Below are 27,178 nucleotides of genomic sequence, written 5' to 3' on the forward strand. Positions count from 1 at the left end.
GCCACTCCACCGTATGTGCAATACAGACAAAGAATAAGTCAGCCAGCACTTTAGTTGATACCAAACTATATCCTTGTGCTGGCAGTGTGCTGCTGCATTCTTCTGTTGCTGTATATTTAGCCTAGTAGCGTGCACCTGTAGGCCAGGTCCATATAATAGTTTGGTATCAACTAAAGTGCTGGCAGACTTATTCTTTGTCTGTAGATAGATAGATAGATATGAGATAGATAGATAGATATGAGATAGATAGATAGATAGATAGATAGATAGATAGATAGATATGAGATAGATAGATAGATAGATAGATAGATAGATAGATATGAGATAGATATGAGATAGATAGATATGAGAAAGATATGAGATAGATAGATAGATATGAGATAGATAGATAGATAGATAGATATGAGATAGATATGAGATAGATAGATAGATATTAGATAGATAGATAGATATGAGATAGATATGAGATAGATAGATAGATATGAGATAGATAGGAGATAGATAGATAGATATTAGATAGATAGATAGATATGAGATAGATATGAGATAGATAGATAGATATGAGATAGATAGATAGATTAGATTAGATTTTTGTTTCTTATGGGACTTGGATATAAAGAAGTCCTTTTTATTGAATAATTCTCTTCTCTCATTACCATCTTAATGTTGGACATGTCCCTATTGATCCGGTATCATCAGCTTTTATAGGGTTGTACATTTCATCCGCCATTAGAAAGAAATATTAGACAATTTAAAAGCGATAAATATTTGGCAGCAGTGGTCACACTCTATAAACCTCGCACATCCCATGTCAGAGCTTGCACAGGTTACTTTTTATTGCTAGGTAAATGTGACACGTGTTTCACAATGGTTTATTATGGTAATTTTGTGAGAGGAGATCCCTTTTAGCAATGGTTTACCAAGAACTTGGTTACATGTAGTGTAAATCACTGTATAGTGGACACTACATATCCTGTAGGAACCACAGTGGGTCCATGTGGGAACATACAAATACTTGAATAGGGTTACAGGTTATCATATGTTTTATTTACACTACAAATCTTAGGTCTACAGTCCTAGTCAAATGCTCTCCCTATCTGATCGGAGTGGGTCCAACCAATAAGGCCCCTCACGAACCCCTGGAACCAATGGGTCTACAGCAGATGTGTCCAGTTCTATACAGGAGTTGAATGGGCCGTGTTAGGGATTGTAGCACCCCCTTAACCCCCATTGATCAGTGATAGCAAATCTAAGTGACATTATGTGACCTCACTAATGGACAAAGTCCAATCGACATTCGGTAAAATGTGAATTTCAGTGTTAACATTGGCCTCTGTCTTCCATGGTTAAAGGGATCTTCCAGGAAAAACTTTTTTATATCAACTGGCTGCAGTTAAACAGATTTGTAAATTACTTCTATTAAAAAAAAATCTTAATCCTTCCAGTAGTTATCAGCTGTTGAAGTTGAGTTGTTCTTTTCTTTCTGACCACAGTGCTCTCTGCTGACATCTCTGTCTGTCTCAGGAACTTAGCTATGGGGATTTGCTCCTACTCTGGACAGTTCCTGAGACAAGCAGAGGTGTCTGCAGAGAGCACTGTGGTCAGACAGAAAAGAACAACTCAGCTTCAGAAGCTGATAACTACTGGAAGGAGTAAGATTTTTTTTTTTTAAATCTGTTTAACTTTCTGGAGCCAGTTGATATAGAAATTTCCCTGGAATACCCCTTTAATCTTAGCCTTTCCATTTACAACAGTGAATTTCCCAGTTTTGGCTTCTAGGATATGGGAGAAGAGTAACCGTATACCTTAACCCCTTAAGGACACATGACGTACTGGAACGTCATGTGTCCACTCCCGATCTATAACGCGGGGCCACGGCGTGGCCCCGCGTCATAGCGGGTCGGGCCCGGCCTCTAACAACGGCCGGGACCCGTGGCTAATAGCGCGCGGCATTGATCGCTGTGCCGCGCGCTATTAACCCTTTAGACGCGGCGTTCAAAGTTGAACGCCGCGTCTAAAGTGAAACCGAAAGCATCCCGGCTAGCTCAGTGGGCTGTTCGGGATAGCCGCGGTGAAATCGCGGCATCCCGAACAGCTGACAGGACAGCGGGAGGGCCCCTACCTGCCTCCTCGCTGTCCGATCGCCGAATGACTGCTCAGTGCCTGAGATCCAGGCATGAGCAGTCATGCGGCAGAATCGTTGATCACTGGTTTCTTATGAGAAACCAGTGATCAACATAGAAGATCAGTGTGTGCAGTGTTATAGGTCCCTATGGGACCTATAACACTGCAAAAAAAAAGTGAAAAAAAAAAGTGAATAAAGATCATTTAACTCCTCCCCTATTAAAAGTTTGAATCACCCCCCTTTTCCAATAAAAAAAAAAACACAGTGTAAATAAAAATAAAAATAAACATATGTGGTATCACCGCGTGCGGAAATGTCCGAATTATAAAAATATATCATTAATTAAACCGCTCGGTCAATGGCGTGCGCGCAAAAAAATTCCAAAGTCCAAAATAGTGCATTTTTGGTCACTTTTTATATCATTTAAAAATGAATAAAAAGTGATCAATAAGTCCTATCAATGCAAAAATGGTACCGTTAAAAACTTCAGATCACGGCGCAAAAAATGAGCCCTCATACCGCCCCATACACGGAAAAATAAAAAAGTTATAGGGGTCAGAAGATGACAATTTTAAACGTATTAATTTTCCTGCATGTAGTTATGATTTTTTCCAGAAGTCCGACAAAATCAAACCTATATAAGTAGGGTATCATTTTAATCGTATGGACCTACAGAATACATATCAGGTGTCATTTTTACCGAAAAATGTACTACGTAGAAACGGAAGCCCCCAAAAGTTACAAAACAGCGTTTTTTTTTTCAATTTTGTCGCACAATGATTTTTTTTCCCGCTTCACCATAGATTTTTGGGCAAAATGACTGACGTCATTACAAAGTAGAATTGGTGGCGCAAAAAATAAGCCATCATATGGATTTTTAGGTGTAAATTTGAAAGAGTTATGATTTTTTAAAGGCAAGGAGCAAAAAACGAAAATGCAAAAACGGAAAAACCTCCGGTCCTTAAGGGGTTAAACTCTGAAATCAGGCAAATGAGAACTTACTGCTACAATTGAGTAGTTGACCTCTGTAGTCTTAATGATAATGACTGTGTTACTGCTCCAGGCAAAGGTTAAGAAGAGGTTGTACTGTACGTCGGGGTCGAACTAAAACACATCTATCAAGGGAGACCTATAGGAACATATACAAAGGAACATATACAAAGGAACATATACAAAGACCTATTTATAACGTTTTCCTTCTGCAGCCTAACACTCCTAACTCCTAATGGCTAGTTTGCAAAATAGGGCACAATGTATGCTTTAGATGATTGGGCCTACTCAGTCTCCACGGTGGGCACGATGTATACTTTAGATGATTGGGCCCACTCAGTGTCCACGGTGGGCACGATGTATACTTTAGATGATTGGGCCCACTCAGTGTCCACGGTGGGCACGATGTATACTTTAGATGATTGGGCCCACTCAGTCTCCACGATGGGCACAATGTATACTTTAGATGATTAGGCCCACTCAGTCTCCACGATGGGCACAATGTATACTTTAGATGATTGGGCCTACTCAGTCTCCACGGTGGGCACGATGTATGCTTTAGATGATTGGGCCTACTCAGTCTCCACGGTGGGCACGATGTATACTTTAGATGATTGGGCCCACTCAGTGTCCACGGTGGGCACGATGTATACTTTAGATGATTGGGCCCACTCAGTGTCCACGGTGGGCACGATGTATACTTTAGATGATTGGGCCCACTCAGTGTCCACGGTGGGCACGATGTATACTTTAGATGATTAGGCCCACTCAGTCTCCACGATGGGCACAATGTATACTTTAGATGATTAGGCCTACTCAGTCTCCACGATGGGCACAATGTATACTTTAGATGATTGGGCCTACTCAGTCTCCACGGTGGGCACGATGTATGCTTTAGATGATTGGGCCTACTCAGTCTCCACGGTGGGCACGATGTATACTTTAGATGATTGGGCCCACTCAGTGTCCACGGTGGGCACGATGTATACTTTAGATGATTGGGCCCACTCAGTGTCCACGGTGGGCACGATGTATACTTTAGATGATTGGGCCCACTCAGTGTCCACGGTGGGCACGATGTATACTTTAGATGATTAGGCCCACTCAGTCTCCACGATGGGCACAATGTATACTTTAGATGATTGGTCCCACTCAGTCTCCACGGTGGTCACAATGTATACTTTAGATGATTGGGCCTACTCAGTCTCCACGGTGGTTAAAATGTATACTTTAGAAGATTGGGCCCACTCAGTCTCCACGGTGGTCACAATGTATGCTTTAGATGATTGGGCCTACTCAGTCTCCACGGTGGTTAAAATGTATACTTTAGATGATTGGTCCCACTCAGTCTCCACGGTGGTCACAATGTATGCTTTAGATGATTGGGCCTACTCAGTCTCCAAGGTGGTTAAAATGTATACTTTAGAAGATTGGGCCCACTCAGTCTCCACGGTGGTCACAATGTATACTTTAGATGATTGGGCCTACTCAGTCTCCACGGTGGTCACAATGTATGCTTTAGATGATTGGGCCTACTCAGTCTCCACGGTGGTTAAAATGTATACTTTAGAAGATTGGGCCCACTCAGTCTCCACGGTGGTCACAATGTATACTTTAGATGATTGGGCCTACTCAGTCTCCACGGTGGTCACAATGTATGCTTTAGATGATTGGGCCTACTCAGTCTCCACGGTGGTCACAATGTATACTTTAGATGATTAGGCCCACTCAGTCTCCACGGTGGTCACAATGTATACTTTAGATGATTGGGCCTACTCAGTCTCCACGGTGGTCACAATGTATGCTTTAGATGATTGGGCCTACTCAGTCTCCACGGTGGTCACAATGTATACTTTAGATGATTGGTCCCACTCAGTCTCCACGGTGGTCACAATGTATGCTTTAGATGATTGGGCCTACTCAGTCTCCACGGTGGTTAAAATGTATACTTTAGAAGATTGGGCCCACTCAGTCTCCACGGTGGTCACAATGTATACTTTAGATGATTGGGCCTACTCAGTCTCCACGGTGGTTAAAATGTATACTTTAGAAGATTGGGCCTACTCAGTCTCCACGGTGGTCACAATGTATGCTTTAGATGATTGGGCCTACTCAGTCTCCACGGTGGTCACAATGTATACTTTAGATGATTAGGCCCACTCAGTCTCCACGGTGGTCACAATGTATACTTTAGATGATTGGGCCTACTCAGTCTCCACGGTGGTCACAATGTATGCTTTAGATGATTGGGCCTACTCAGTCTCCACGGTGGTTACAATGTATACTTTAGATGATTGGGCCCACTCAATCTCCACGGTGGGCATGATGTATACTTTAGATGATTAGGCCCACTCAATCTCCACTGTGGGCACGATGTATACTTAAGATGATTGGGCCTACTTAGTCTCCACGGTGGGCACAATGTATACTTTAGATGATTGGGCCCACTCAATCTTCACCGTGGGGATGCCCCTGTTATCTCGGCCCCTCGTATAACTTATACTTTGTTACCATAGCCTCTCAGCCAGAGGGCTCCCAAATGGGTCAGAGAATGCCACATACAATCACTGCCCAGGTTCACTGAAACTTGCCAAACTTTGTTGGAAATACATGGTCTACCTATCATACAATAGGGCACCAAAAGAATTAATAGAGCTGTGTGGAAGAACAGATTCTATGAAGGATAGATTTCTCTACTCTCAAAATTCACTTACACAGTTCTACAGTCTTCTTAGCCAGTACTTGAAGGCCTAAGTGTCCAATCAACTTTGCCACTCCAAGGAGATGATAAAATGAATGGGATCCAGTCTAAGAGTATGTTATTGATACTTAGCCTGTAGAATCTTTAATTTTTACCCTCAACTTTGCTAGGACGTGAAGTCGTTCCTACAAAGGAAGTCCCAGATTGAAGTTTCCCATCATCTTTAGCGGTTGACGCTTGCAAGATGATCGTTAACGTGGCCTGAGTAAAGAAGCAGGTTGTGAGAATCTATAGTTGGCAGACATGATAGTAGTCACAGTCCAAGGACGTATCAGAGATTACAGATGGAAAGCTGAAAGGACAACCTTGAGTTTAAAACTAGAAAGCCAAAATCTGGACAAAATATCAATATAATGGGGAAGACACACAGTAAAGAGAAACAGAGTTTATAGTGTGTCTGTCATTAGTAATTACATTTATTATGTCTATTTGAATTACCTTTCTAATATACTTCTTAATGCAATTTAGTCACTTTATGTGTTAAATTAATCCCCAAAAGTTTGGCCACCAGGGGTCCTCCTTCTGGTCCTGCCGGCAGTCCAGCATGCAAAATTGTCTCCTGTAGCAACCTGGAAGAGACAAAAGTCAGGAAATGTAGGTGGGAGCTCAACTCAGCACAGTGTATTGAGTGTATAGTAGAGTTCAGAGAGATCGTGGGGGTGTTAGCGGCCTTAGCCAATCACAGCCCATCTCATACTGAGCTGCTCTCGGCTGTATGTAGCAATGTGAGGGAGGAAGTTCTCCCCTGTATGGCTTCAGATGATGTCACGCCTGCTGGGGAACGTCCCTTCCCAGTCTGTGAATCTGACTTGGACTGAGCAAAAAATACAGAGCAATATCAAAGTAGAAAACTAAAAAAAAATTATAAAAATAAAGACAGGGGGTGGTTTATCAAGAGGGCGTAGTGAACTGGGAGGATTATAACATTTATCAGGATCATGAGAGGTACTCTTTAAACAAGGCCGCACATACCATGAAGCTTGTATGTAGATTCTAGTGAAGGGTGGCCCAGGCTAGGTTGGATGCTTCTGTAACTTAAAGGGGTTGTGTAAACCTATATCAGGAACCAAAACTCATGGAAAGAAAATTGGGAACCAACCCAAGGGTCATAAAAGGAGGTTGGGAATCAACTCAATTTTCACAGAAAGAGAAGGAGGAATCAACCCCAAGGGTCATGGAAAGAAGATGAGAAACCAACCCAAGGTTCATAAAATGAAGCCATCAAACTGTCTCTAGGTTAATGAGGTGTTCGTGTCATTTATAACAGCTTTCGATATGTTGACCAAGAAAATCTGACGTTTTCAATGTATAGACTTATGCAGAGAAAAGGTTAGATTTGATTGACAGTCGAGGAGTGAGGTGTACTGTTGTGCATTTCTCCCGGCTGTAACTTGTGATCGCAGTGGGTCTTAGGAGTGAGACCCGGTAGAATATCAAGATTTGACAGATGATGTTGGGAAGAGAATGGTTGGGCATGTTGGATTTCAACTACCTGACCCTTTTGTTCTCACAGAGCTAAGCTGCTGCCAAAGCTGTCTGACTATGGCTCACCCCTCACCTCTCTATAGAGGACACATGAACGTTTGACCGGGCCGAAAGTTCATGTGTATAGGAAATCGGAGAGAGAGAGAGAGAGAGACATTCAAATTGTATGACCATCTCTACACCCAATGTCTCAGAGACGTGTGTTTCCCTCAAGGTGGGGAAGCTTTTTTAAAGGGGTACTCCACTGGAAAACATTTTGTATTAAATCAACTGATGACAGAAAGTTAAACAGAATTGTAAATTACTTCTATTAAAAAATCTTAATCCTCCCAGTACTTATCAGCTTCTGTATGCTCTACGGGAAGTTCTTTTCTTTTTTAATTTCCTTTCTGTCTGACCACAGTGCTCTCTGCTGACACCTCTGTCCATGTCAGGAACTGTCCAGAGCAGGAGAGGTTTGCTATGAGGATTTGCTCCTACTCTGGACAGTTCCTAAAATGGACAGAGGTGTCAGCAGAGAACTCTGTGGTCAGACAGAAAGGAAGTCCAAAAAGAAAAGAACTTCCTGTGGAGCATGCAGAAGCTTATAAGCACTAGAAGGATTAAGATTTTTTAATAGAAGTCATTTACAAATCTGTTTAACTTTCTGGCACCAGTTGATTTAAAAAAAATTGTTTTTCAGTGGAGGGCCCCTTTAAATCAAAATGTGTAAATTATCCCTATTGCTCCATTTTTCAGACATTTTCTATGTCACCTTATTCACCTTAGCTGTCCTGACAGTTTTACGTTACACAAGCAACGGTGGACGCCCTCACTTAACACCTGGGCGCAGGCAGAGACATGTTCATGCCGTAAGCTTTCAGCGCTGGCTAAACATGGCCAAATAAACAGCGAGCGTGAAACGTGTGGCTCTGTGTAAGGTTTTCCATCAGATATTCCAGTCTCTGTAATGCAAATCCTGACTCTATACAACACTGAACAAAAAGTGCAAATGCTGCTTCATGCCAAAAGCAAAGCAATGAAAAAGGTCCCACATTCTGGTGTTTCATGACCTGGAAAATCTAGTAATCCAGCAAGTCCAGATCATGGCGTATTGAGTTGTCACAGTGCGCTGGATTTTATACCACTCTTTTCATTGCCTTCTCCAGTGCAGGTGTTAAAGGGTTTTACAGCAATACTGAATACTAGTATGAAATAAACAAGTGAAGTATACGGGAATATCCTACACTCACCCTCAGGCGTCAGACTCGAAGCTCCTAAATGGATCGACCAGAGACCAGGACTGCAGTGATGTTTGGGCACTCAGAGGCGAACAGAGGCAGTTTTCGCGCAAGGTGCGCTTCTTCCAGCCTCAAGGCCGGAAGAAGCGCACCTTGCGCGAAAACTCCCGGTGTTCGCCTCTGAGTGCCCACGCATCTCTGCAGTCCTGGTCCCCAGCCGATCCGGTTAAAGGGGTACTCTGGTGGAAAACTTTTTTCTTTTTCTTTTTTTTTTTTTTATCAGCTGGTGCCAGAAAGTTAAACAGATTTGTAAATGGCTTCTATTAAAAAATCCTAATCCTTCCAGTACTTATTAGCTGCTGAATACTACAGAGGAAATTCTATTCTTTTTGGAAACACAGAGCTCTCTGCTGACATCACGAGCACAGTGCTCTCTGCTGACATCTCTGTCCATTTTAGGAACTGTCCAGAGTAGGAGAAAATCTCCATAGCAAACATATGCTGCTCTGGACAGTTCCTAAAATGGACAGCAGAGGTCAGCAGAGAGCACTGTGGTCGTGACAGAAGAGAAATCCAAAAAGAAAAGCATTTCCTCTGTAGTATACAGCCCCTTATAATGTTTCCACCGGCGTACCCCTTTAAGTGGGTAAGAGTGGGCGGTCACAGAACATACAGCTGGTCCCACTACATCCTGCACAGACCCGCAAACCTCAGTGCATCGGCAGACTGGCTCGGGGTTGTGATCATGCTCCCGCCCAGGCCAGCGGAGTTGTGTATGACTCTGGGAGGAAGACATCATCACATCCTATCACTTCCTCCCAGCAACACATCACAGCCGCGAGAGTCCGAGAGAGATAGACCTGGCCCACTGAGGCTCTGAGCCCTGGAGTAAATGGTTCAAGGGGGTGATAAAACCGCTGAAGGGGTGTGGAAATGGCAGCTCAAAGGGTGGATTAAATGGCTCAAGGGGTGAGGAAATGGCACAAAGAATAATGAAATGGTCCAAGGGGGCGATAAAATGGCACAAGGGGTAGATGAAATGTCACTGTGAATGATGAAATGGCACAAGGGGGGCTCTCTCTAAAAGCTGTGACATTGTTTGTGGGAGTGGACAGGCAGGCTTGGACACAACACACTGAAGGAGCAGGCGGGAGCGAAACACACGTTGCGGAAGCGGAGGGCAGTGGTCAGAAATTCATCGGAAGCAGGATTAGGTAAAAACAGGGCTCGTGTGGTGCTCCACCTTACATAGTGTACACACTTGCATAGATGCACATGTGCTAATGTCAGCCTGCAGTATATAGAAATTAAAGGAGTAGTCCAGTGGTGACCCAGTGGTGAACAACTTATCCCCTATCCTCAGGATAGGGGATAAGTTGCAGATCGCGGGGGGGTCCGACCACTGGGGCCCCCTGCGATCTCCTGTACGGAGCCCCGACAGCCCGCGGGAAGGGGGCGTGTCGACCTCCGCACGAAGCGACGGCCGACACGCCCCCTCAATACAACTCTATGGCAAAGCCGAAGCGCTGCCTTCGGCAATCTCCGGCTCTGCCATAGAGATGTATTGAGGGGGCGTGTCAGCCGCCGCTTCGTGCGGAGGTCGACACCCGCTATCTGGCCGGAGAGCCTGGCCCCCGTACAGAGAGATCGCAGGGGGCCCCAGCGGTCGGACCCCCCCGCGATCTCAAACTTATCCCCTATCCTTAGGATAGGGGATAAGTTTTCACCACTGGACTACCCCTTTAAGCTGCCATACTGTACCCATAACCAATGTACCAATATAGTACGTCTTGTGCTGTCTGGCCATGCTGGAAGGTGTAGTTTTGCAACAGCTGGAGGCATCCTGGTTGGAAAACACCATCTAGCCATTCAACTTTATGGATATACCTGAGAAAATCCTGTTCACTATACAGATGTTATGAAGAAATACATATAATGCTTTTTGATTCTAAGCGCTATGTGTAGTATTTTTGACCTCTATATGTGATGCAGTTTTGCTATCTTTATATCAGTTGTTGCTTTTTTCCACAATAAAGAACGTGATTCAGTAGATGTTTGCATTAGGATTGGAATGTGGTATGAAAGCATCACATTGTGTGCACAAAGCGCACAGCCACACATTTTGTGCTCCCTTTGTTTATCCGGCGGTGCCTCGCCAGCATTCAGGGCTTAGCTTACAGGGAGACGTGCCCCTGCCTGTGCCCAGGTGCTAATGGAGGGTGTGCACAGGTTCTTGTTGTGTAACCTAATACTGTTAGAAGTGTTCACAGGGATATCCTGTAGGATCCTGTGGGTAACGGATGAGTCTATTACAGTGAAGTAAGCCAGTATAACTAAAATAGTGTTCTATGCATACAAGGGGTATTCTTTGGTGGCATTTTGCTATGATTGTTGAGGTTTTGAGCTCATGGACCCCCCCCCCCCCCCCAGTGATTGTGAGAAGGGGTATGTGACTCTGGAGTTGCACAGTGTAATCTTCTAATACTCAAAGACCTAACTGCATTATAGGTGTACTAAATATAAACAGACATATAAAACAGTAAAAGATTTATTGGGAACAGATAGGACCACGCATTTCGAAAAAGAACTATCCTCTTCATCAGGTGGACCTAATGCGGGCGTCAGCTGTAGTATAGCTTCTGTAACATTAGACCCAAATATCACAAAACTGTTCTTAGGTGACAAAAACCTTCTGATATGAGGTGCAGCAGGATGTGCAGCAGAAGAGAGGGTGACTGAAGGTGCAGCAGGTCAGGGGGTGACTGGCGGAGCAATAGGATGTACACCAGGACAAATGGTGGCAGAAGGGGGAGCAGGAGGGAAGGTGACAGAAGGTGCAGCAGGAGGGAAAGTGACAGAAGGTGCAGCGGGAGGGAGTATGACAGAAGGTGCCGCAGGAGGGAGGATGACAGAAGGTGCAGTAGGAAGCAAGGTGGTGCAGGAGGGAAGTTGACAGAAGGTGCAGCAGGAAGGAAGGTGACAGAAGGTGCAGCAGGAGGGAGGGTGACAGAAGGTGCAGCAGGAGGGAAGGTGACAGAAGGTGCAGCAGGAGGGAAGGTGACAGAAGGTGCAGCAGGAGGGAGGGTGACAGAAGGTGCAGCAGGAAGGAAGGTGACAGAAGGTGCAGCAGGAGGGAGAGAGAGAGAAGGTACAGCAGGAGGGAAGGTGACAGAATGTGCAGCAGGAGGGAGGGTGACAGAAGGTGCAGCAGGAGGGAGGGTGACAGAAGGTGCAGCAGGAGGGAAGGTGACAGAAGGTGCAGCAGGAGGGAGGGTGACAGAAGGTACAGCAGGAAGGAAGGTGGAGCAAGAGGGAGGGTGATAGAAGGTGCAGCAGGAGGGAGGGTGACAGAAGGTACAGCAGGAGGGAAGGTGACAGGATGTGCAGCAGGAGGGAGGGTGACAGAAGGTGCAGCAGGAGGGAAGGTGACAGGAGGTGTAGCAGGAGGGAAGGTGACAGGAGGTGCAACAGGAGGGAAGGTGACAGAAGGTGCAGCAGGAAGGAAGGTGCAGCAGGAGGGAAGCTGACAGAAGGTGCAGCAGGAAGAAAGGTGACAGAAGGTTCTGCAGGTGGGAAGGTGACAGAAGGTGCAGCAGGAGGGAAGGTGACAGAAGGTGCTGCAGGTGGGAAGGTGACAGAAGGTGCAGCAGGAGGGAAGGTGACAGAAGGTGCAGCAGGAGGGAAGGTGACAGAAGGTGCAGCAGGTGGGAAGGTGACAGAAGGTGCAGCAGGAGGGAAGGTGACAGAAGGTGCAGCAGGTGGGAAGGTGACAGAAGGTGCAGCAGGTGGGAAGGTGACAGAAGGTGCAGCAGTAGGGAAGGTGACAGAAGGTGCAGCAGGAGGGAAGGTGACAGAAGGTGCAGCAGGTGGGAAGGTGACAGAAGGTGCAGCAGGAGGTAAGGTGACAGAAGGTGCTGCAGGTGGGAATGTGACAGAAGGTGCAGCAGGAGGGAAGGTGACAGAAGGTGCAGCAGGAGGGAGGGTGGCAGAAGGTGCAGCAGGAGGGAAGGTGACAGAAGGTGCAGCAGGTGGGAAGGTGACAGAAGGTGCAGCAGGAGGGAAGGTGACAGAAGGTGCAGCGGGATGAAGGGTGCCAGGAGGTGCAGCAGAAGGGAGAGTGACCAGAGGTGTGGAATGAGAGAGGGTGACAGGATAAGCAGCAGGATGGAGGGTGACTGAAGGAGCAGCAGGAGGGAGAGGCTGATCCAATATTAATACACTGCTCAAAAAAATAAAGGGAACACTTAACCAACACAATGTAACTCCAAGTCAATGACACTTCTGTGAAATCCCACTATCCACTCAGGAAGCAACACTGATTGACAATAAATGTCACATGCTGTTGTGCAAATGGAACAGAAAACTGTTGGAAATCATAGGCAATTAGCAAGACAACCCCCAATAAAGGAACGTTTCTACAGGTGGTGACCACAGACCACTTCTCAGTTCCTATGCTTCATGGCTGATGTTTTGGTCACTTTCGAATGCTGGCGGAGCTTTCACTCTAGTGGTAGCATGAAATTGAGTCTACAACCCACACAACTGGCTCAAGTAGTGCAGCTCATCCTGGATGGCAAATCAGTGGGAGCTGTGGAAAGTAGGTTTCCTGTGTCTGTCAGCATAGTGTCCAGAGCATGGAGGCGCTACCAGAAGACAGGCCAGTACATCAGGAGACGTGGAGGAGACCGTAGAAGGGCAACAACACAGCAGCAGGACTGCTACCTCCACCTTTGTGCAAGGAGAAGCAGGAAGAGCACTGCCAGAGCCCTGCAAAATGACCTCCAGCAGACCACGAATGTGCATGTGTCCACTCAAACGGTCAGAAACAGACTCCATGAGGGTGGTATAAGGGCCCGACGTCGACAGGTGGGGGTTGTGCTTACAGCCCAACACCGTGCAGGACGTTTGGCATTTGCCAGAGAACACCAAGACTGGCAAATTTGCCACTAGCGCCCTGTGCTCTTCACAGATGAAAGTAGGTTCACACTGCACACATGTGACAGACGTGACAGAGTCTGGAGACGCCGTGGAGAAAGTTCTGCTGCTTGCAACATCCTCCAGCATGACCGGTTTGGCGGTGGGTCAGTAATGGTGTGGGGTGGCATTTCTTTGGGGGGCCGCACAGCCCTCCATGTGCTTGCCAGAGGTAGCCTGACTGCCATTAGGTACCGAGATGAGATCCTCAGACCCCTTGTGAGACCATATGACAATGCTAGATCTTATTTGGCTGAAGTGTGTCACCAGTTTCTGCAAGAGGAAGGCATTGATGTTATGGACTGGCCCGCCCCTTCCCCAGACCTGAATCCGATTGAGCACATCTGGGACATCATGTCTCGCTCCATCCACCAACGCCACGTTGCACCACAGATTGTCCAGGAGTTGGCAGATGCTTTAGTCCAGGTCTGGGAGGACATCCCTCAGGAGACCGCCACCTCATCAGGAGCATGCCCAGGCGTTGTAGGGAGGTCATACAGGCACGTGGAGGCCACACACACTACTGGGCCTCATTTTGACTTGTTTTAAGGACATTACATAAAGTTGGATCAGCCTGTAGTGGGGTTTTCCACTTTGATTTTGAGTGTGACTCCATATCCAGACCTCCATGGGTTGATAAATTTGATTTCCATTGATAATTGTTGTGTGTTTTTTTGGTGAGAGCAGATTCAACTATGTAAAGACGAAAGGATTTCATACGATTAGGATATGTTATCTTAGTGTTCCCTTTATTTTTTTGAGCAGTGCATAAGCACCACCATAGTTCGGAGTCCCCATCATAGTGACCATCCTACAGCTCTGCTCCACCATATTTGTGAGTCCCCCTCATAGTTACCATCCCATAGCTCTGCTCCAGTATAGTTGTGAGTCCGCCTCATAGTGACCATCCCATATCTCTGCTCCAGTATAGTTGTGAGTCCCCCTCATAGTGACCATCCCATAGCTCTGCTCCAGTAAAGTTGTGAGCCCGCCTCATAGTGACCATCCCGTAGCTCTGCTCCACCATAGTTGTGAGTCCTCCTCATAGTAACCATCCCATAGCTCTGCTCCACCATAGTTTTGAGTCCCCTTCATAGTGCCCAACCTATAGCTCTGCTCCGCCATAGTTGTGAGTCCCCCTCATAGTTATCATCCCATAGCTCTGCTCCAGTATAGTTGTGAGTCCGCCTCATAGTGACCATCCCATAGCTCTGCTCCAGTATAGTTTTGAGTCCCCCTCATAGTGACCATCCCATAGCTCTGCTCCACCATAGTTGTGAGTCCTCCTCATAGTGACCATCCCATAGCTCTGCTCCACCATAGTTGTGAGTCCCCCTCATAGAGAACATCCCATAGCTCTGCTTCACCATAGTTGTGAGTCCCCCCTTCATAGTGACCATCCCATAGCTCTGCTCCAGTATAGTTGTGAGTCCCCCTCATAGTGACCATCCTATAGCTCTGCTCCACTACAGTTGTGAGTCCCCCTCATAGAGACCATCCTATAGCTCTCCTCCACCATAGTTGTGAGCCCCCCCCTTCATAGTGACCATCCTATAGCTCTACTCCACCATAGTTGTGAGTTCCCCCTCATAGTGACCATCCCATAGCTCTGCTCCACCATAGTTGTGAGTTCCCCCTCATAGTGACCATCCTATAGCTCTGCTCCACCATAGTTGTGAGTCCTCCTCATAGTGACCATCCCATAGCTCTCCTCCACCATAGGTTTGAATCCCCCTCATAGTGACCATCCTATAGCTCTCCTCCACCATAGTTTTGAGCTACCCTCATAGTGATTATGCCATAGCTCTCCTCCACCATAGGTTTGAGTCCCCCTCATAGTGACCACACTATAGCTCTGCTCCACCATAGTTGTGAGCCCCCTCATGGTGACTATCCTATAGCTCTGCTCATATTTCACTCCATTCCTGTGCTCTGTACTTGAAATCAAAGGCGTCTATTGTCAGGGGGGACACGACCTCCGACTAGTTGGCTTTTTGACCTTTAGTGAACAGGACGAGCTGCTTCCTGGGCAATTAAATTCAGGTAATGAGCTATAGAAGGAAGGAGAACATCCTGCAGCCACAGCAAAAAATAGCTTTTTATTTATTTATTTTTTCTTTTATACAGACGTGGTTGAGAAATACATTGCGGATTGTTTATTTTGTGGTTACTTTGTGTCTTGGTTTTATTATTCACATCGCTGGTATCTGTGGGTGTAGACGCAGGCCTTGGATCCCTTATGCAGGGCTTGACAAATTAGCTTTGAATCAAGGAGCCAGTTTAAAAAAAAAATATATGAACTTTTTTTTTTTTCCTTTTTCCTTTCAGTTTTTGTGCTGTAAGCTGTAGTTTTATCAATACCACTTTTGCGTAGTATTGACTTTTTGGTCACTTTTTTGTTTGTTCCTGGGATGTGAACAAAAATCATTTTGGTGTTTAGAATTTTTTTTCATTAATGTTTATGTGATGATTTATATAGTTTGGTCAAATGAGTTTTATTTTATTTATTTTTTTAATTTGGAAAATGGGAAAAGGGGGTGATTTGAATTTTTATTAGAGTGAATACTTTTTTAAAAACTTTTTTCACATTTGTGGAGGGGGGGAGCAACTGCAGTGAAGGAGGGTGACAGGAGGAGCAGAAGGAGGGTGACAGGAAAAGCAGCAGGAGGTACAACAGTAGGGTGACAGGAGGAGCAGAAGGAGGGTGACAGGAGGGGCAGCAGGAGGGAGGGTGACAGGAAAAGCAGCAGGAGGGTAAACAGTAGGGATGGTGAAAGGAGGAGCAGCAGTATGGAGGGTGATCGGAGAAGCAGCAGGAGGGAGGAACACTAGATGGAGCAGGAGGACAGTGACAGGAGGTGCAGCAGGAGGGAAGGTGATGAGGGAGGGTGACAGGAGGAACAATAAGAGGGAGAGTAACCTGAGGTGCTGCAGGAGGAGGGTGACAGAAGGTGCAGCGAGAGGCTCAGCACTGTAGGTGGCAGCAGAGTTACTACATGTGTCAACTGGGCAGGAACAGGCTGCAGGGCAGGGGCAGTACGCCCGGTCTGGTGTACAGCCCTCCTCCATTTCTCATCATACAAATACAAAATCTATAATAGGACCCCCTCCCCAATAATCATGTACAGTTTGTATTCCTGCCATCACATTGTTGCAGAAGGACATTTGAGACCCTTAAAAGTTCTACTGCGGCCTCCGCACCTTCTCACCACATCAAAACACTCCAGGTAGCAATAAACGTAATTTATAATTCATCCCCCCCCCCCCCCATAACTCGTATAGAACCTTATCAAACATATGGGTTGTATTTGTTTTTGTAACTTCTTTTAGGATAAGATCCACCTAGATTGCTAATCACAATGCGCCATCTGTACGGTGATTTGGATCCCGCAGTTTCATTGTCATTCACACTGCACCCATTTCCTATGCCATTTACTTTCATTTTAGCACTGCCTCTTCATATTCCAGAGGGGCAATAACATTATATTTGGGAAATAACATTAAGGTAATTGCTTAATATATCCTTGAACATATGAACAATATGTGTTTGCAGGCGATTCCCATTTCAGTAAGTGCTCACATATATATGGGCCTCCAGCCTCTTCTCCCTCCCCTGTACTGCAATAAAACCCTGTAGGAAGCCGTTCCAATACAAAACAACCCATACGATGCCAAGGAGATTTTGGGCACTCAATAAGTTAAGGTAATTTCTTTCATTTCTTTAGGTGCCATAACAACAATCGTGTTTTTGTGGGAACATGGATGAGAGATGGCTACAGGATGAAATGGGCAGAACACAGCACATGGGAATGGTTCACCGTATGGGATCAAGACGAGGTATGGCTTCTGGAATTACCCATAAGAATTGTGTTGCATTCACATACATTTTAGATATGATCATTTATATGCTGATATACAACAGTGGGAACTACGTGTTAGCCTCCTCGTTGGAGTTTTCAATGGGATTTTTATGGTTCCTCAGGTGGAGGACTCCAGGAAACTCAGTTCAATGAGATATTTGTGAAATATCATCTAATGTTTGATGTAACTTTTAATCCTTATGGGTTTTGTAGTGCCCATGACCACCAAGAATACTCTGCTGGGCCAGTCCAACCCTGGTCTGAGGCATTTTCTCCCCCCTCCGGTTGCTAGAAACCAGAAGAGTTTTGGGTGCATCTCCACAAAACTGTGAGGATCTGGTGGTGTCCATGTAAGACTGTGAAGATCTGGTGGAGTCTCCATAAAAGTATAAATGTCCGGTCTGGTCTCCATAAGGGGTACTCCTCCCCTAGCAAGGGTCTCCCTGCTGCATCCGGCCTTCATTTAAAGCCACGGGAGCAATGCAGGAGGCTCGTGATGCCACGACCACACCCCCTGAATGCAAGTCTATGGGAGGGGGCGTCACGCCCCCTCCCATAGACTTGCATTCAGGGGGTGTGGTCGAGACGTCACGAGTGGGGCATGGCCGTGACGTCACGAGCATCCGCCCCGCATTGCCAGTCAACCGGCATGGAGCGAAGTTCGCTATTGTCACGATGCCGGCTGGCAGGTAGTGGATCCTCTGTGCCAGAGAGGGATGGAGAGGACCGTGCTAGTGGACCGGTTCTAAGCCACTACAGGTTTTCACCAGAGCCCGCCGCAAAGCGGGATGGTCTTGCTGCGGCGGTAGTGACCAGGTCGTATCCACTAGCAACGGCTTACCTCTCTGGCTGCTGAAGATGCTGAATATAGGCGCGGTACAAGGGAGTAGGCAGAAGCAAGGTCGGACGTAGCAGAAGGTCGAGGCAGGCAGCAAGGATCGTAGTCAGGGGCAACGGCAGGAGGTCAGGAACACGGGCTAGGAACAGACAAGGGAACGCTTTCACTAGGCACTAAGGCAACAAGATCCGGCCAGGGAGTGCAGGGGAAGTGACTAGATATAGGGAAGTGCACAGGAGGGAGCCAATTAAGCTAATTGGGAAGATTGGGCCAGGCACCATCATTGGTGCACTGGCCCTTTAAATCGCAGAGACCCGGCGCGCGCGCGCCCTAGGGAGCGGGGCCGCGCGCGCCGGGACAGGACCGAGGGAGAGCGAGTCAGGTACGGGGACCGGGGTGCGCATCGCGAGCGGGCGCTACCCGCATCGCGAATCACACCCCGGCTGAAGGCGGGACCGCAGCGCACCCGGTCAGTGGATCTGACCGGGGCGCTGCAACAACGAAGATGAGGCGAGCGCTCCGGGGAGGAACGGGGACCCGGAGCGCTCGGCGTAACAGTACCCCCCCCCCTTGGGTCTCCCCCTCTTCTTGGGGCCAAAGAACCTGAGAAAGAAAAACTCAATTTTTTCGTGATGAGGTCCGATGCAAATTAGGAGGGGTTCTGTGTGGAAACGTACGAGACAGTCCAATCTTTTATTGTAAAAACAATAGATGTAGAGGGGTCTGGCGAGACTGGTCACAGGAACGTAGAACCTGTTGATGAGAGAGGCCAAAAAAAATTTTCCTGCAGATCCGGAATCCAAGAAGAGCATAGTAGAGAAGGAGAAGGTAGAGGCAGATATCCGCACAGGCACAGTAAGGCGTGGAGAAGCAGAGTTGACATCAAGAACTGTGTCACCTTTGTGCGGAGTCAGCGTACGTCTTTCCAGGCGGGGAGGACGGATAGGACAATCCTTCAGGAAGAGTTCGGTACCGGCATAGTACAGGCAAAGATTCTCCATGCGGCGTAGTGTCCTCTCTTGAGGTGTCAAGCAAGACCGGTCAACTTGCATAGCCTCCGCGGCGGGAAGCACAGGAACAGATTGCAGAGGACCAGAGGGGAGAGGAGCCGGAGAGAAAAAACGCTTCGTGCGAACAAAGTCCATATCCAGGCGGAGCTCCAGACGCCATCCGGAAGAACGCATGTCAATGCGAGTGGCAAGGTGAATGAGTTCATGTAGGTCAGCAGGAGTCTCTCGTGCGGCCAGAACATCTTTAATGTTGCTGGATAGGCCTTTTTTAAAGGTCGCGCAGAGAACCTCACTATTCCAAGACAACTCGTAAGCAAGAGTACGGAACTGAATGGCGTACTCGCCAACGGAAGAAACACCCTGGGCCAGGTTCAGCAGGGCAATCTCGGCTGAAGAAGCTCGGGCAGGTTCCTCAAAGACACTTCGAATTTCCGAGAAGAAGGAGTGTACAGAGGCAGTGACGGGGTCATTGCGGTCCCAGAGCGGTGCGGCCCATGACAGGGCTTTTCCAGACAGAAGGCTGACTACGAAAGCCACCTTAGACCTTTCAGTAGGAAACTGGTCCGACATCATCTCCAAGTGCTGGGAACATTGCGAAAGAAAGCCACGGCAATACTTAGAGTCCCCATTAAATTTGTCCGGCAAGGACAGGCAGAGGCTAGGAGTGGCCACTCGCTGCGGAGGAGGTGCAGGAGCTGGCGGAGGAGAAGATTGCTGGAGAAGTTGCGACTGAAGTTGGTGCGAAATGGTGGACATTTCCGACAGCTGACGGGTTAGAAGGGCGATCAGTCGGGCTTGCTGGGCGGCCACCGTGGTGAGGTCAGCGACAACTGACAGAGGAACTTCAGCGGGATCCATGGCCGGATCTACTGTCACGATGCCGGCTGGCAGGTAGTGGATCCTCTGTGCCAGAGAGGGATGGAGAGGACCGTGCTAGTGGACCGGTTCTAAGCCACTACAGGTTTTCACCAGAGCCCGCCGCAAAGCGGGATGGTCTTGCTGCGGCGGTAGTGACCAGGTCGTATCCACTAGCAACGGCTTACCTCTCTGGCTGCTGAAGATGCTGAATATAGGCGCGGTACAAGGGAGTAGGCAGAAGCAAGGTCGGACGTAGCAGAAGGTCGAGGCAGGCAGCAAGGATCGTAGTCAGGGGCAACGGCAGGAGGTCAGGAACACGGGCTAGGAACAGACAAGGGAACGCTTTCACTAGGCACTAAGGCAACAAGATCCGGCCAGGGAGTGCAGGGGAAGTGACTAGATATAGGGAAGTGCACAGGAGGGAGCCAATTAAGCTAATTGGGAAGATTGGGCCAGGCACCATCATTGGTGCACTGGCCCTTTAAATCGCAGAGACCCGGCGCGCGCGCGCCCTAGGGAGCGGGGCCGCGCGCGCCGGGACAGGACCGAGGGAGAGCGAGTCAGGTACGGGGACCGGGGTGCGCATCGCGAGCGGGCGCTACCCGCATCGCGAATCGCACCCCGGCTGAAGGCGGGACCGCAGCGCACCCGGTCAGTGGATCTGACCGGGGCGCTGCAACAACGAAGATGAGGCGAGCGCTCCGGGGAGGAACGGGGACCCGGAGCGCTCGGCGTAACAGCTATGGGCACTGGATGTCTGGGGTGCTGCAGCCGAGATTGCAGGCGATTAGACACCTTATCCCCTTACCTTTGGATAGAGGATAAGATGTCCAGGGGCGGAGTACCCCTTTAAGATATAGTCGTGTATCCACAACAGCTTGAAGATTTTGTAGTGCCTTTATAAGGGTACAAAGATCTAGTGGTGTCTTCATAAGCACATGAAGATATGTTGGTATCTCCAATAGAGTGTGAAGTCCTGGTAGAGTCTTCTTAAAAGTATAAAGATCTGGTGATGGCTCCACAAGAATACAAGGGTTTGGTTAAACGTTTATAAGAGCATGAAGATCTGGTGGTGCCTTCTTAAAGGGAATCTGTCTTCAGCATCACCCACACTAACCTGCTAGTACAGGCTTGTAGTGTGGGTTACACTGATGAAAATAATACTTATTGTTCCTCGCTCTACATCATAACGCCTTTCCTCCGCATTCGCATGACCACAGGTGTTACGATGAAGAGTGGAGCTCCATTCTGCAGCATAGGAGGCTCCAAACAGGGAAGAAGGTGTTAATACAGTATGAAGATGCTGGCCAGATGTCACCATGCAACCGGGGCTTGGGAATGACCCATGTGTACTAAACTCTATTTTTTGCATATACTGAAGAAAAGGGATTATCAAAGAACGGAGGCATGGAACGAGGAACGGTTATTATCATTTTCATCAGGGTCACCTGTACTACAAGCCTGTACCAATAGGTTAGTGTGGGTGATACAGATGACAGATTCCCTTTCAGAGTGTGAAGATTTGGTGGTGATTTGTTAGTACCTTCATAAGAGTATGATGACCTGGTGGTATCACATTAGAGTGTGCCATTGTGCGGTTTCCATAGGTGTGTGCAGATTTGGTGGTGCGTCCAGAAGAGTGTGAAGATCTGGTGGTACCTCCCAACTTGTGAAGATCTCTATTAAAGTGTACAAATCTAGTGGTACTGTTTAAAGGGGTGCTCCGGGGAAGTTAAGAAAAATAAAAATGCTACAAAACCACCACAATACCTATTCTGTGTCCCCTGTAGGTATCCTTGTGATTCTGCCAGCTCCTGTGGCCCCTGTTGTCTCCTAAATATTCTTTTTCCTTATTTGCAACCCATACTATAACTCCCAGCAGTCAATGCGGCTCTGTGTAATGGCTGATAGCCAATTGCTCTTACTATCTGTGTGCATGCTGTGTTGTTGTAAACACAGTGAGCAGCACACCCTGTACATGTCTTTTCTTTCAAATATCCTTCCCCAAGCAATAAATTATGCTATGCTCTGAACAGCAGCAGTCAGTGATTAGATCTACAGCAGGCAAAGAGCAGCATTATGTGTTAAGTCGTGACTGAAAATCTTTAAAGGAGACACTGGCAGAATCCTCATACAGGAAGGGGAGGTGTGGCTGTGAAGCCAGACCCCTAGACAAGACAGACATCATGTGGTGTTTGTCTTCCAGGAGGGTGGGGGCTAGTCCCAGTGAGAGGTTTACACAAAGACAAGCAGGATCTGAATACATATGACATCTTTCTCTCACTCCCTGCATGTAAGTAACATCTGAAAGAGGGAAACTTCTCTATATAGCTAATGAATGATATTAAGACAAATAAATAGGTTGGCGAGAGGGAAAGGATGTGCTATGGTTTTAGTTCTCCAGTCCAGAGTACCCCTTTAAGGCCTGCTTTATACAGCCATAATGTGATCTGAGACTACTCTCCTTTATCTATTTATTTTTCTGAAGTGAAGAACCAATGAGGTCCAGCGGTCTTGTTCTATTTGTGGGTTGCGGAGACAGGACGCTTCTTTTCTCTCTATCTAATGAACTGTGATAAACCTGAAATGCTTGTGGTGTGTTTGACTTTGCTGAAGGGTGTGAGATAAGCCTGAGGTTTCTATTCACAAACTGCAGCTAGACATGGCCTCAGGCCTTCCCTCCAGCGCTTCCAATTACATCAATCATTGCTAATATAAACTGGAAAAAAATGCCAACTTCCTATTCTTATCACAATTTAAAGCATTAGAGACACATTTCACTTATACATAAATAAAGTGCAATGTTATCAGCAATATGCCGGGTTATCTGTACTACAGAAGTTTATAGTCCCAACAAGAGAAGGCAGAGCTACTGAACGGGTTCTTTCGCTAAGTGTGGTGGCCCAGTGCGGGAGGTGTTACCCCGTACCCTTACTGCCCTGTCAGGCAGCCTCCTGCAGTGTCACCTGCCCCCGCCCCCCCCCCCCCCCGCATCTGTTTATTGTAATTATATATAATCCCTATGTTATATATGTAAGAGTGTTATATCTTTAAGACTGTTTACCATGTGATTTGTCATGTGATTGTTACCCGGGAGGTATCAGTGACCAGGTGACCTAGGGGTGACCAATGGGATCCCCCCGAGCCTCCCCCATATAAGCCCTGGGTGGAGTCTCTGCTCTCTCTTAGTCTTTGCTGAGGTCCAGTCTAGTCGAGCCTAAGTGTGTGTCCAGAGTCATAGGAGCCTCAAGTCCTGTCTGCAGCCACATGCTACAAACCTGCAAGTAACCACAGTCCTGTCAGTCACAAGTCAGTCAAGTCACAGTCATCTGTCTAGTCAACGTGGCCTGCACTAAATTGTCCACCTCTACTACAAGTCCCAGCAAGCCCTTAAGGTCTCTGAAGTCACTGGTCACCTACGTGGGCCTGGCTGAACTGTATAGTCTATTCTACCTATCTAACCTCAGTAAAGCTACCGTTATCCGTAACTTGGCGTCGGAGTCATTATTGCCCCTGTACCTAGCCCAGGATCCAGCGGTATACCTTCGGGTGGTATTGAGGATAAACCACACCCTGGCGCTCTTGTGCAATATCTTTTCCCTTCATACATTTTCTCCCCTCCTTTGTTGAACTTAATGGACATGTTTGTTTTTTTCAACCATACTATTTCTACACCCTGTTCCAAATTATTATTAGATTAAATATTTAGTTTTTCATTGTAAATCATGGATACATTGTGTCTCAGGCTCTTTTGATCACTGAAAACAATCTCAGACACCTGTGATAATTAGATTGCCAGGTGAGCCCAATTTAAGGAAAAACTACTAAAGGTGGGTGTTCCACATTATTAAGCAGACACCATTTTCAAGCAATTTGGGGAAGAAAAAAGGATCTCTCTGCTGCTGAAAAGAGGGAAATAGTTCAATGCCTAGGATTAGGTATGAATAAATTAGATATTTCATGAAAACTTAAGCATGGTCATCGCACTATTAAGAGATTTGGGGCTGATTCAGAGCACAGACGAGTTTGTGCAGATAAAGACACATTGAGGAAGATTTCTGCCAGATCCATGCATCGGATCAGCTGCTGCTGCTAAAATACCATTACATAGCAGCAAACAGATATTTGAAGCTGCTGGTGCCTCTGGAGTCCCACGGACATCAAGGTGTAAAGTCCTCCAGAGTCTTGCAACTGAGCATAAACCTTCTATTCGGTCACCACTAACCAATGCACACAAGCAGAAATGGCTGCATTGGGCAGAAAAATACATGAAGACTAATTTTCAAACAGTCCTGTTCACTGATGAATGCAACCCTGGATGGTCCAAATGGATGGAGTAGTGAATGGTTGGGGGACAGCCACCCTGTTCCAACAAGGCTGCAATGTCAGCAAGGCAGTGGTGGAGTCACGTGGTGGAGTCATGTTTTGGGCCAGAATCATGGGAAGAGAGCTGGTCGGCCCCTTTAGAGTCCCCGAAGGTGTAAAGATGACCTCTGCAAAGTATGTGGAGTTTCTAACTGACCACTTTCTTCCCTGGTACAGAAGGAAGAACTATACTTTCCCTAATAAAATCATCTTCATGCCTGACAATGCACCATCTCATGCTGCAAAGAATCCCTGGGGGTATATTGGGTTTAGTGTGAGCAAAATAGCTGTCAGATTCTCTTTAACCACTTCCATAATAAAATTTGAAATCACCCCCTCCCCATTCCCATTTTTCAAATAAATAAGTGTAAACAAAAAAAATAAGCATAAATATATTTGACCCCTTTAAAGGGGTTTTCCATCCCTAGTTAGGGGATAAGGATAGGGGATAAGATGTCTAATGTCATTCCACGCCCCTCTATTCATGTCTATGGAGGGCGTGGTGGCCGTCACGCCCCCTCCCAAAGACATGAATGGAGGGGACATGGTGTGACGTCACGTCAAAGGCTGCCCAAACCCAGCGTTCTGAAAATAATTTTCAGAAAGCCAGGTGCGGCATGGAGATCGTGGTGGGAACCCAACAGTAGGACCCCCACGATCAGACATCTTATCCCCTATCCTTTGGATAGGGAATAAGATGTCTATGGGCGGAGTACCCCTTTAAGGGGTTAACCCTAACCTTTTTCATAGTGGAATAAATTTACAACATAAAAAAAGGATTAAAAACACCCCCCCTATCTTTACACTTCAGTGAACACCATAATCAAAATCCATCAGATTTCTTTTTCGTAGCCATCCAAAGCGTCCAAAAAATGTTGGAGAGGCGGTGATTACATCACTCGAGTTCGATTCATTAGTACCAAGAGGACTCAACACAGAACTCGAGATCTTCGGATTTCTCTAATAATTCCTCCTTGTGGTTTGGCTCCTTTCCATGGCCCGTCACTAGCTGGTCGCGTATCGATGTAGTGACGGTCCCTGGGACCTAGCCCAACCAAGTACAATCTATGGACATCTCAGGAATCCATTGTTCTAGTTACTCATATATGTCCTATTATAATTTCCAACCCTCCCCCAACAACAATTATTATTATTTTTTTTTTACCCATCCTTATTTTATTTTTACATTTTCACAAATTTTTTTCTACCTATCTTTATTTTATTTTTACATTTTATTTCTATTTATAATTTTTTTCTCAATTTCTCTTCATTTTATCACACATATCCTTTTCACATCCATCCCCACATCCTTTTACATTCTTTCCTTTTCTCCTTTTCTCTCTGGATCCAGCCATTATGTTACATCCCATTCCCATGTTTCCTTCAATTTTTTCCAAATCACCATAGAACGCATCATCACCTTGGGACTATATAAAGCACACTATCCCCATTCATCCACCATTATTATCCTGCTACTGAAGAAAAGGCCCACGGCCTTGAAACGCGTCTAGCATCATTACCTAATCACCCTTACCTTTGTACCAACTGGAGAACCCCTTTTGCACACTTGCAACAGCTGGATGCCCCTCATTTCGGGACCACCGCTGCACGCACGCTACTAGCGCATCACCTACACGAGGACACCGGTATCCACTCCCGTACCAGCTCAGGACTCATCCTTATCTCCAAACCATTCACCACGGCGATCACCTACCCTAAGGCCGGACGCTGTCCCGTGCCAGCCGTGCACCGCTGAACACACTTGGAGACCGAGACCCTGCAGCACCACGCAGACAGGTATGAACTATAAGTGCCGGACTCCTCCGTGTATTATTATACTATTGTGTATTTACCATTGTAACCCCTCCGCCTGATGCAAGGGCCCTGCTAAGATGACAGGAGGTTCACTTAATTTTAATTCAATTTTATGCATCATATCATAAATTGTCTTTATCTGGATCCTACTTCCTCTTATCTTTTCCTTCTCCCAATGAACCCTTGAGAACTGGTTCACTTTATTTCCATTACCTCCATAGTGCAATAAAACCTTTATTAAATATATACAGAAATCTTCTCAATGCGCCCTACAACATCAGTCTTTTTTCCTCATTCCTTCTTCTCTCAACCACTGTGAAGCACCTGATTGTAGCAACGCGCACACGCATGCGCGACACACGCATGCGCGACACATACACAAGCACACAAACAAACACACACACCTCCTTCCTGATCCCACATAATAGGCAGAAAACAAATTACTCCTTTTCCTTAAAGGAGTACTCCGGTAAAAACCTTTTTTCTTTTAAATTAACTGGTGGCAGAAAGTTAAACATATTTGTAAATTACTTCTATAAAAAAAAATCTTAATCCTTCCAGTACTTATTAGCTGCTGAATGCTACAGAGGAAATTCCTTTCTTTTTGGAACACTGATGACATCACGAGCACAGTGCTCTCTGCTGACATCTCTGTCCATTTTAGCAACCATGCATAGCAGATGTATGCTAAGGGCAGCATGGTGGCTCAGTGGTTAGCACTGCTGCCCTGCAGTGCTGGGGACTTGGGTTCAAGTCCCACTAAGGTCAACAATAAATAAATAAAGCATTATTATTATTATTATAATAACGTCAGCAGAGAGAACTGTGGTCGTGATATCATCAGAGAGCATTCCAAAAAGAAAATAATTTCTTCTGT

At 46.6% G+C, this 27,178-nt stretch overlaps 1 protein-coding gene across 3 annotated transcripts in view; it reads left to right on the top strand.

Annotated features, from left to right (window-relative positions):
• Positions 1-27,178, top strand: part of AMOTL1 (angiomotin like 1) — a 164,162-nt gene that overhangs the window by 10,574 nt on the left and 126,410 nt on the right. For all 3 annotated transcript variants that reach the window (XR_008889487.1, XM_056561506.1, XM_056561505.1), the window contains exon 2: positions 17,281-17,392. Coding sequence is in view for 2 of the 3 variants with exons in the window: in XM_056561506.1 (XP_056417481.1) it covers positions 17,314-17,392 (79 nt within the window). In the remaining variant the exon portion in view is untranslated. The remainder of the gene's footprint in view (positions 1-17,280; positions 17,393-27,178) is intronic.

Source organism: Hyla sarda, chromosome 2 (assembly GCF_029499605.1).
Source record: "Hyla sarda isolate aHylSar1 chromosome 2, aHylSar1.hap1, whole genome shotgun sequence".
In the NCBI taxonomy this organism is placed as follows: domain Eukaryota; kingdom Metazoa; phylum Chordata; class Amphibia; order Anura; family Hylidae; genus Hyla; species Hyla sarda.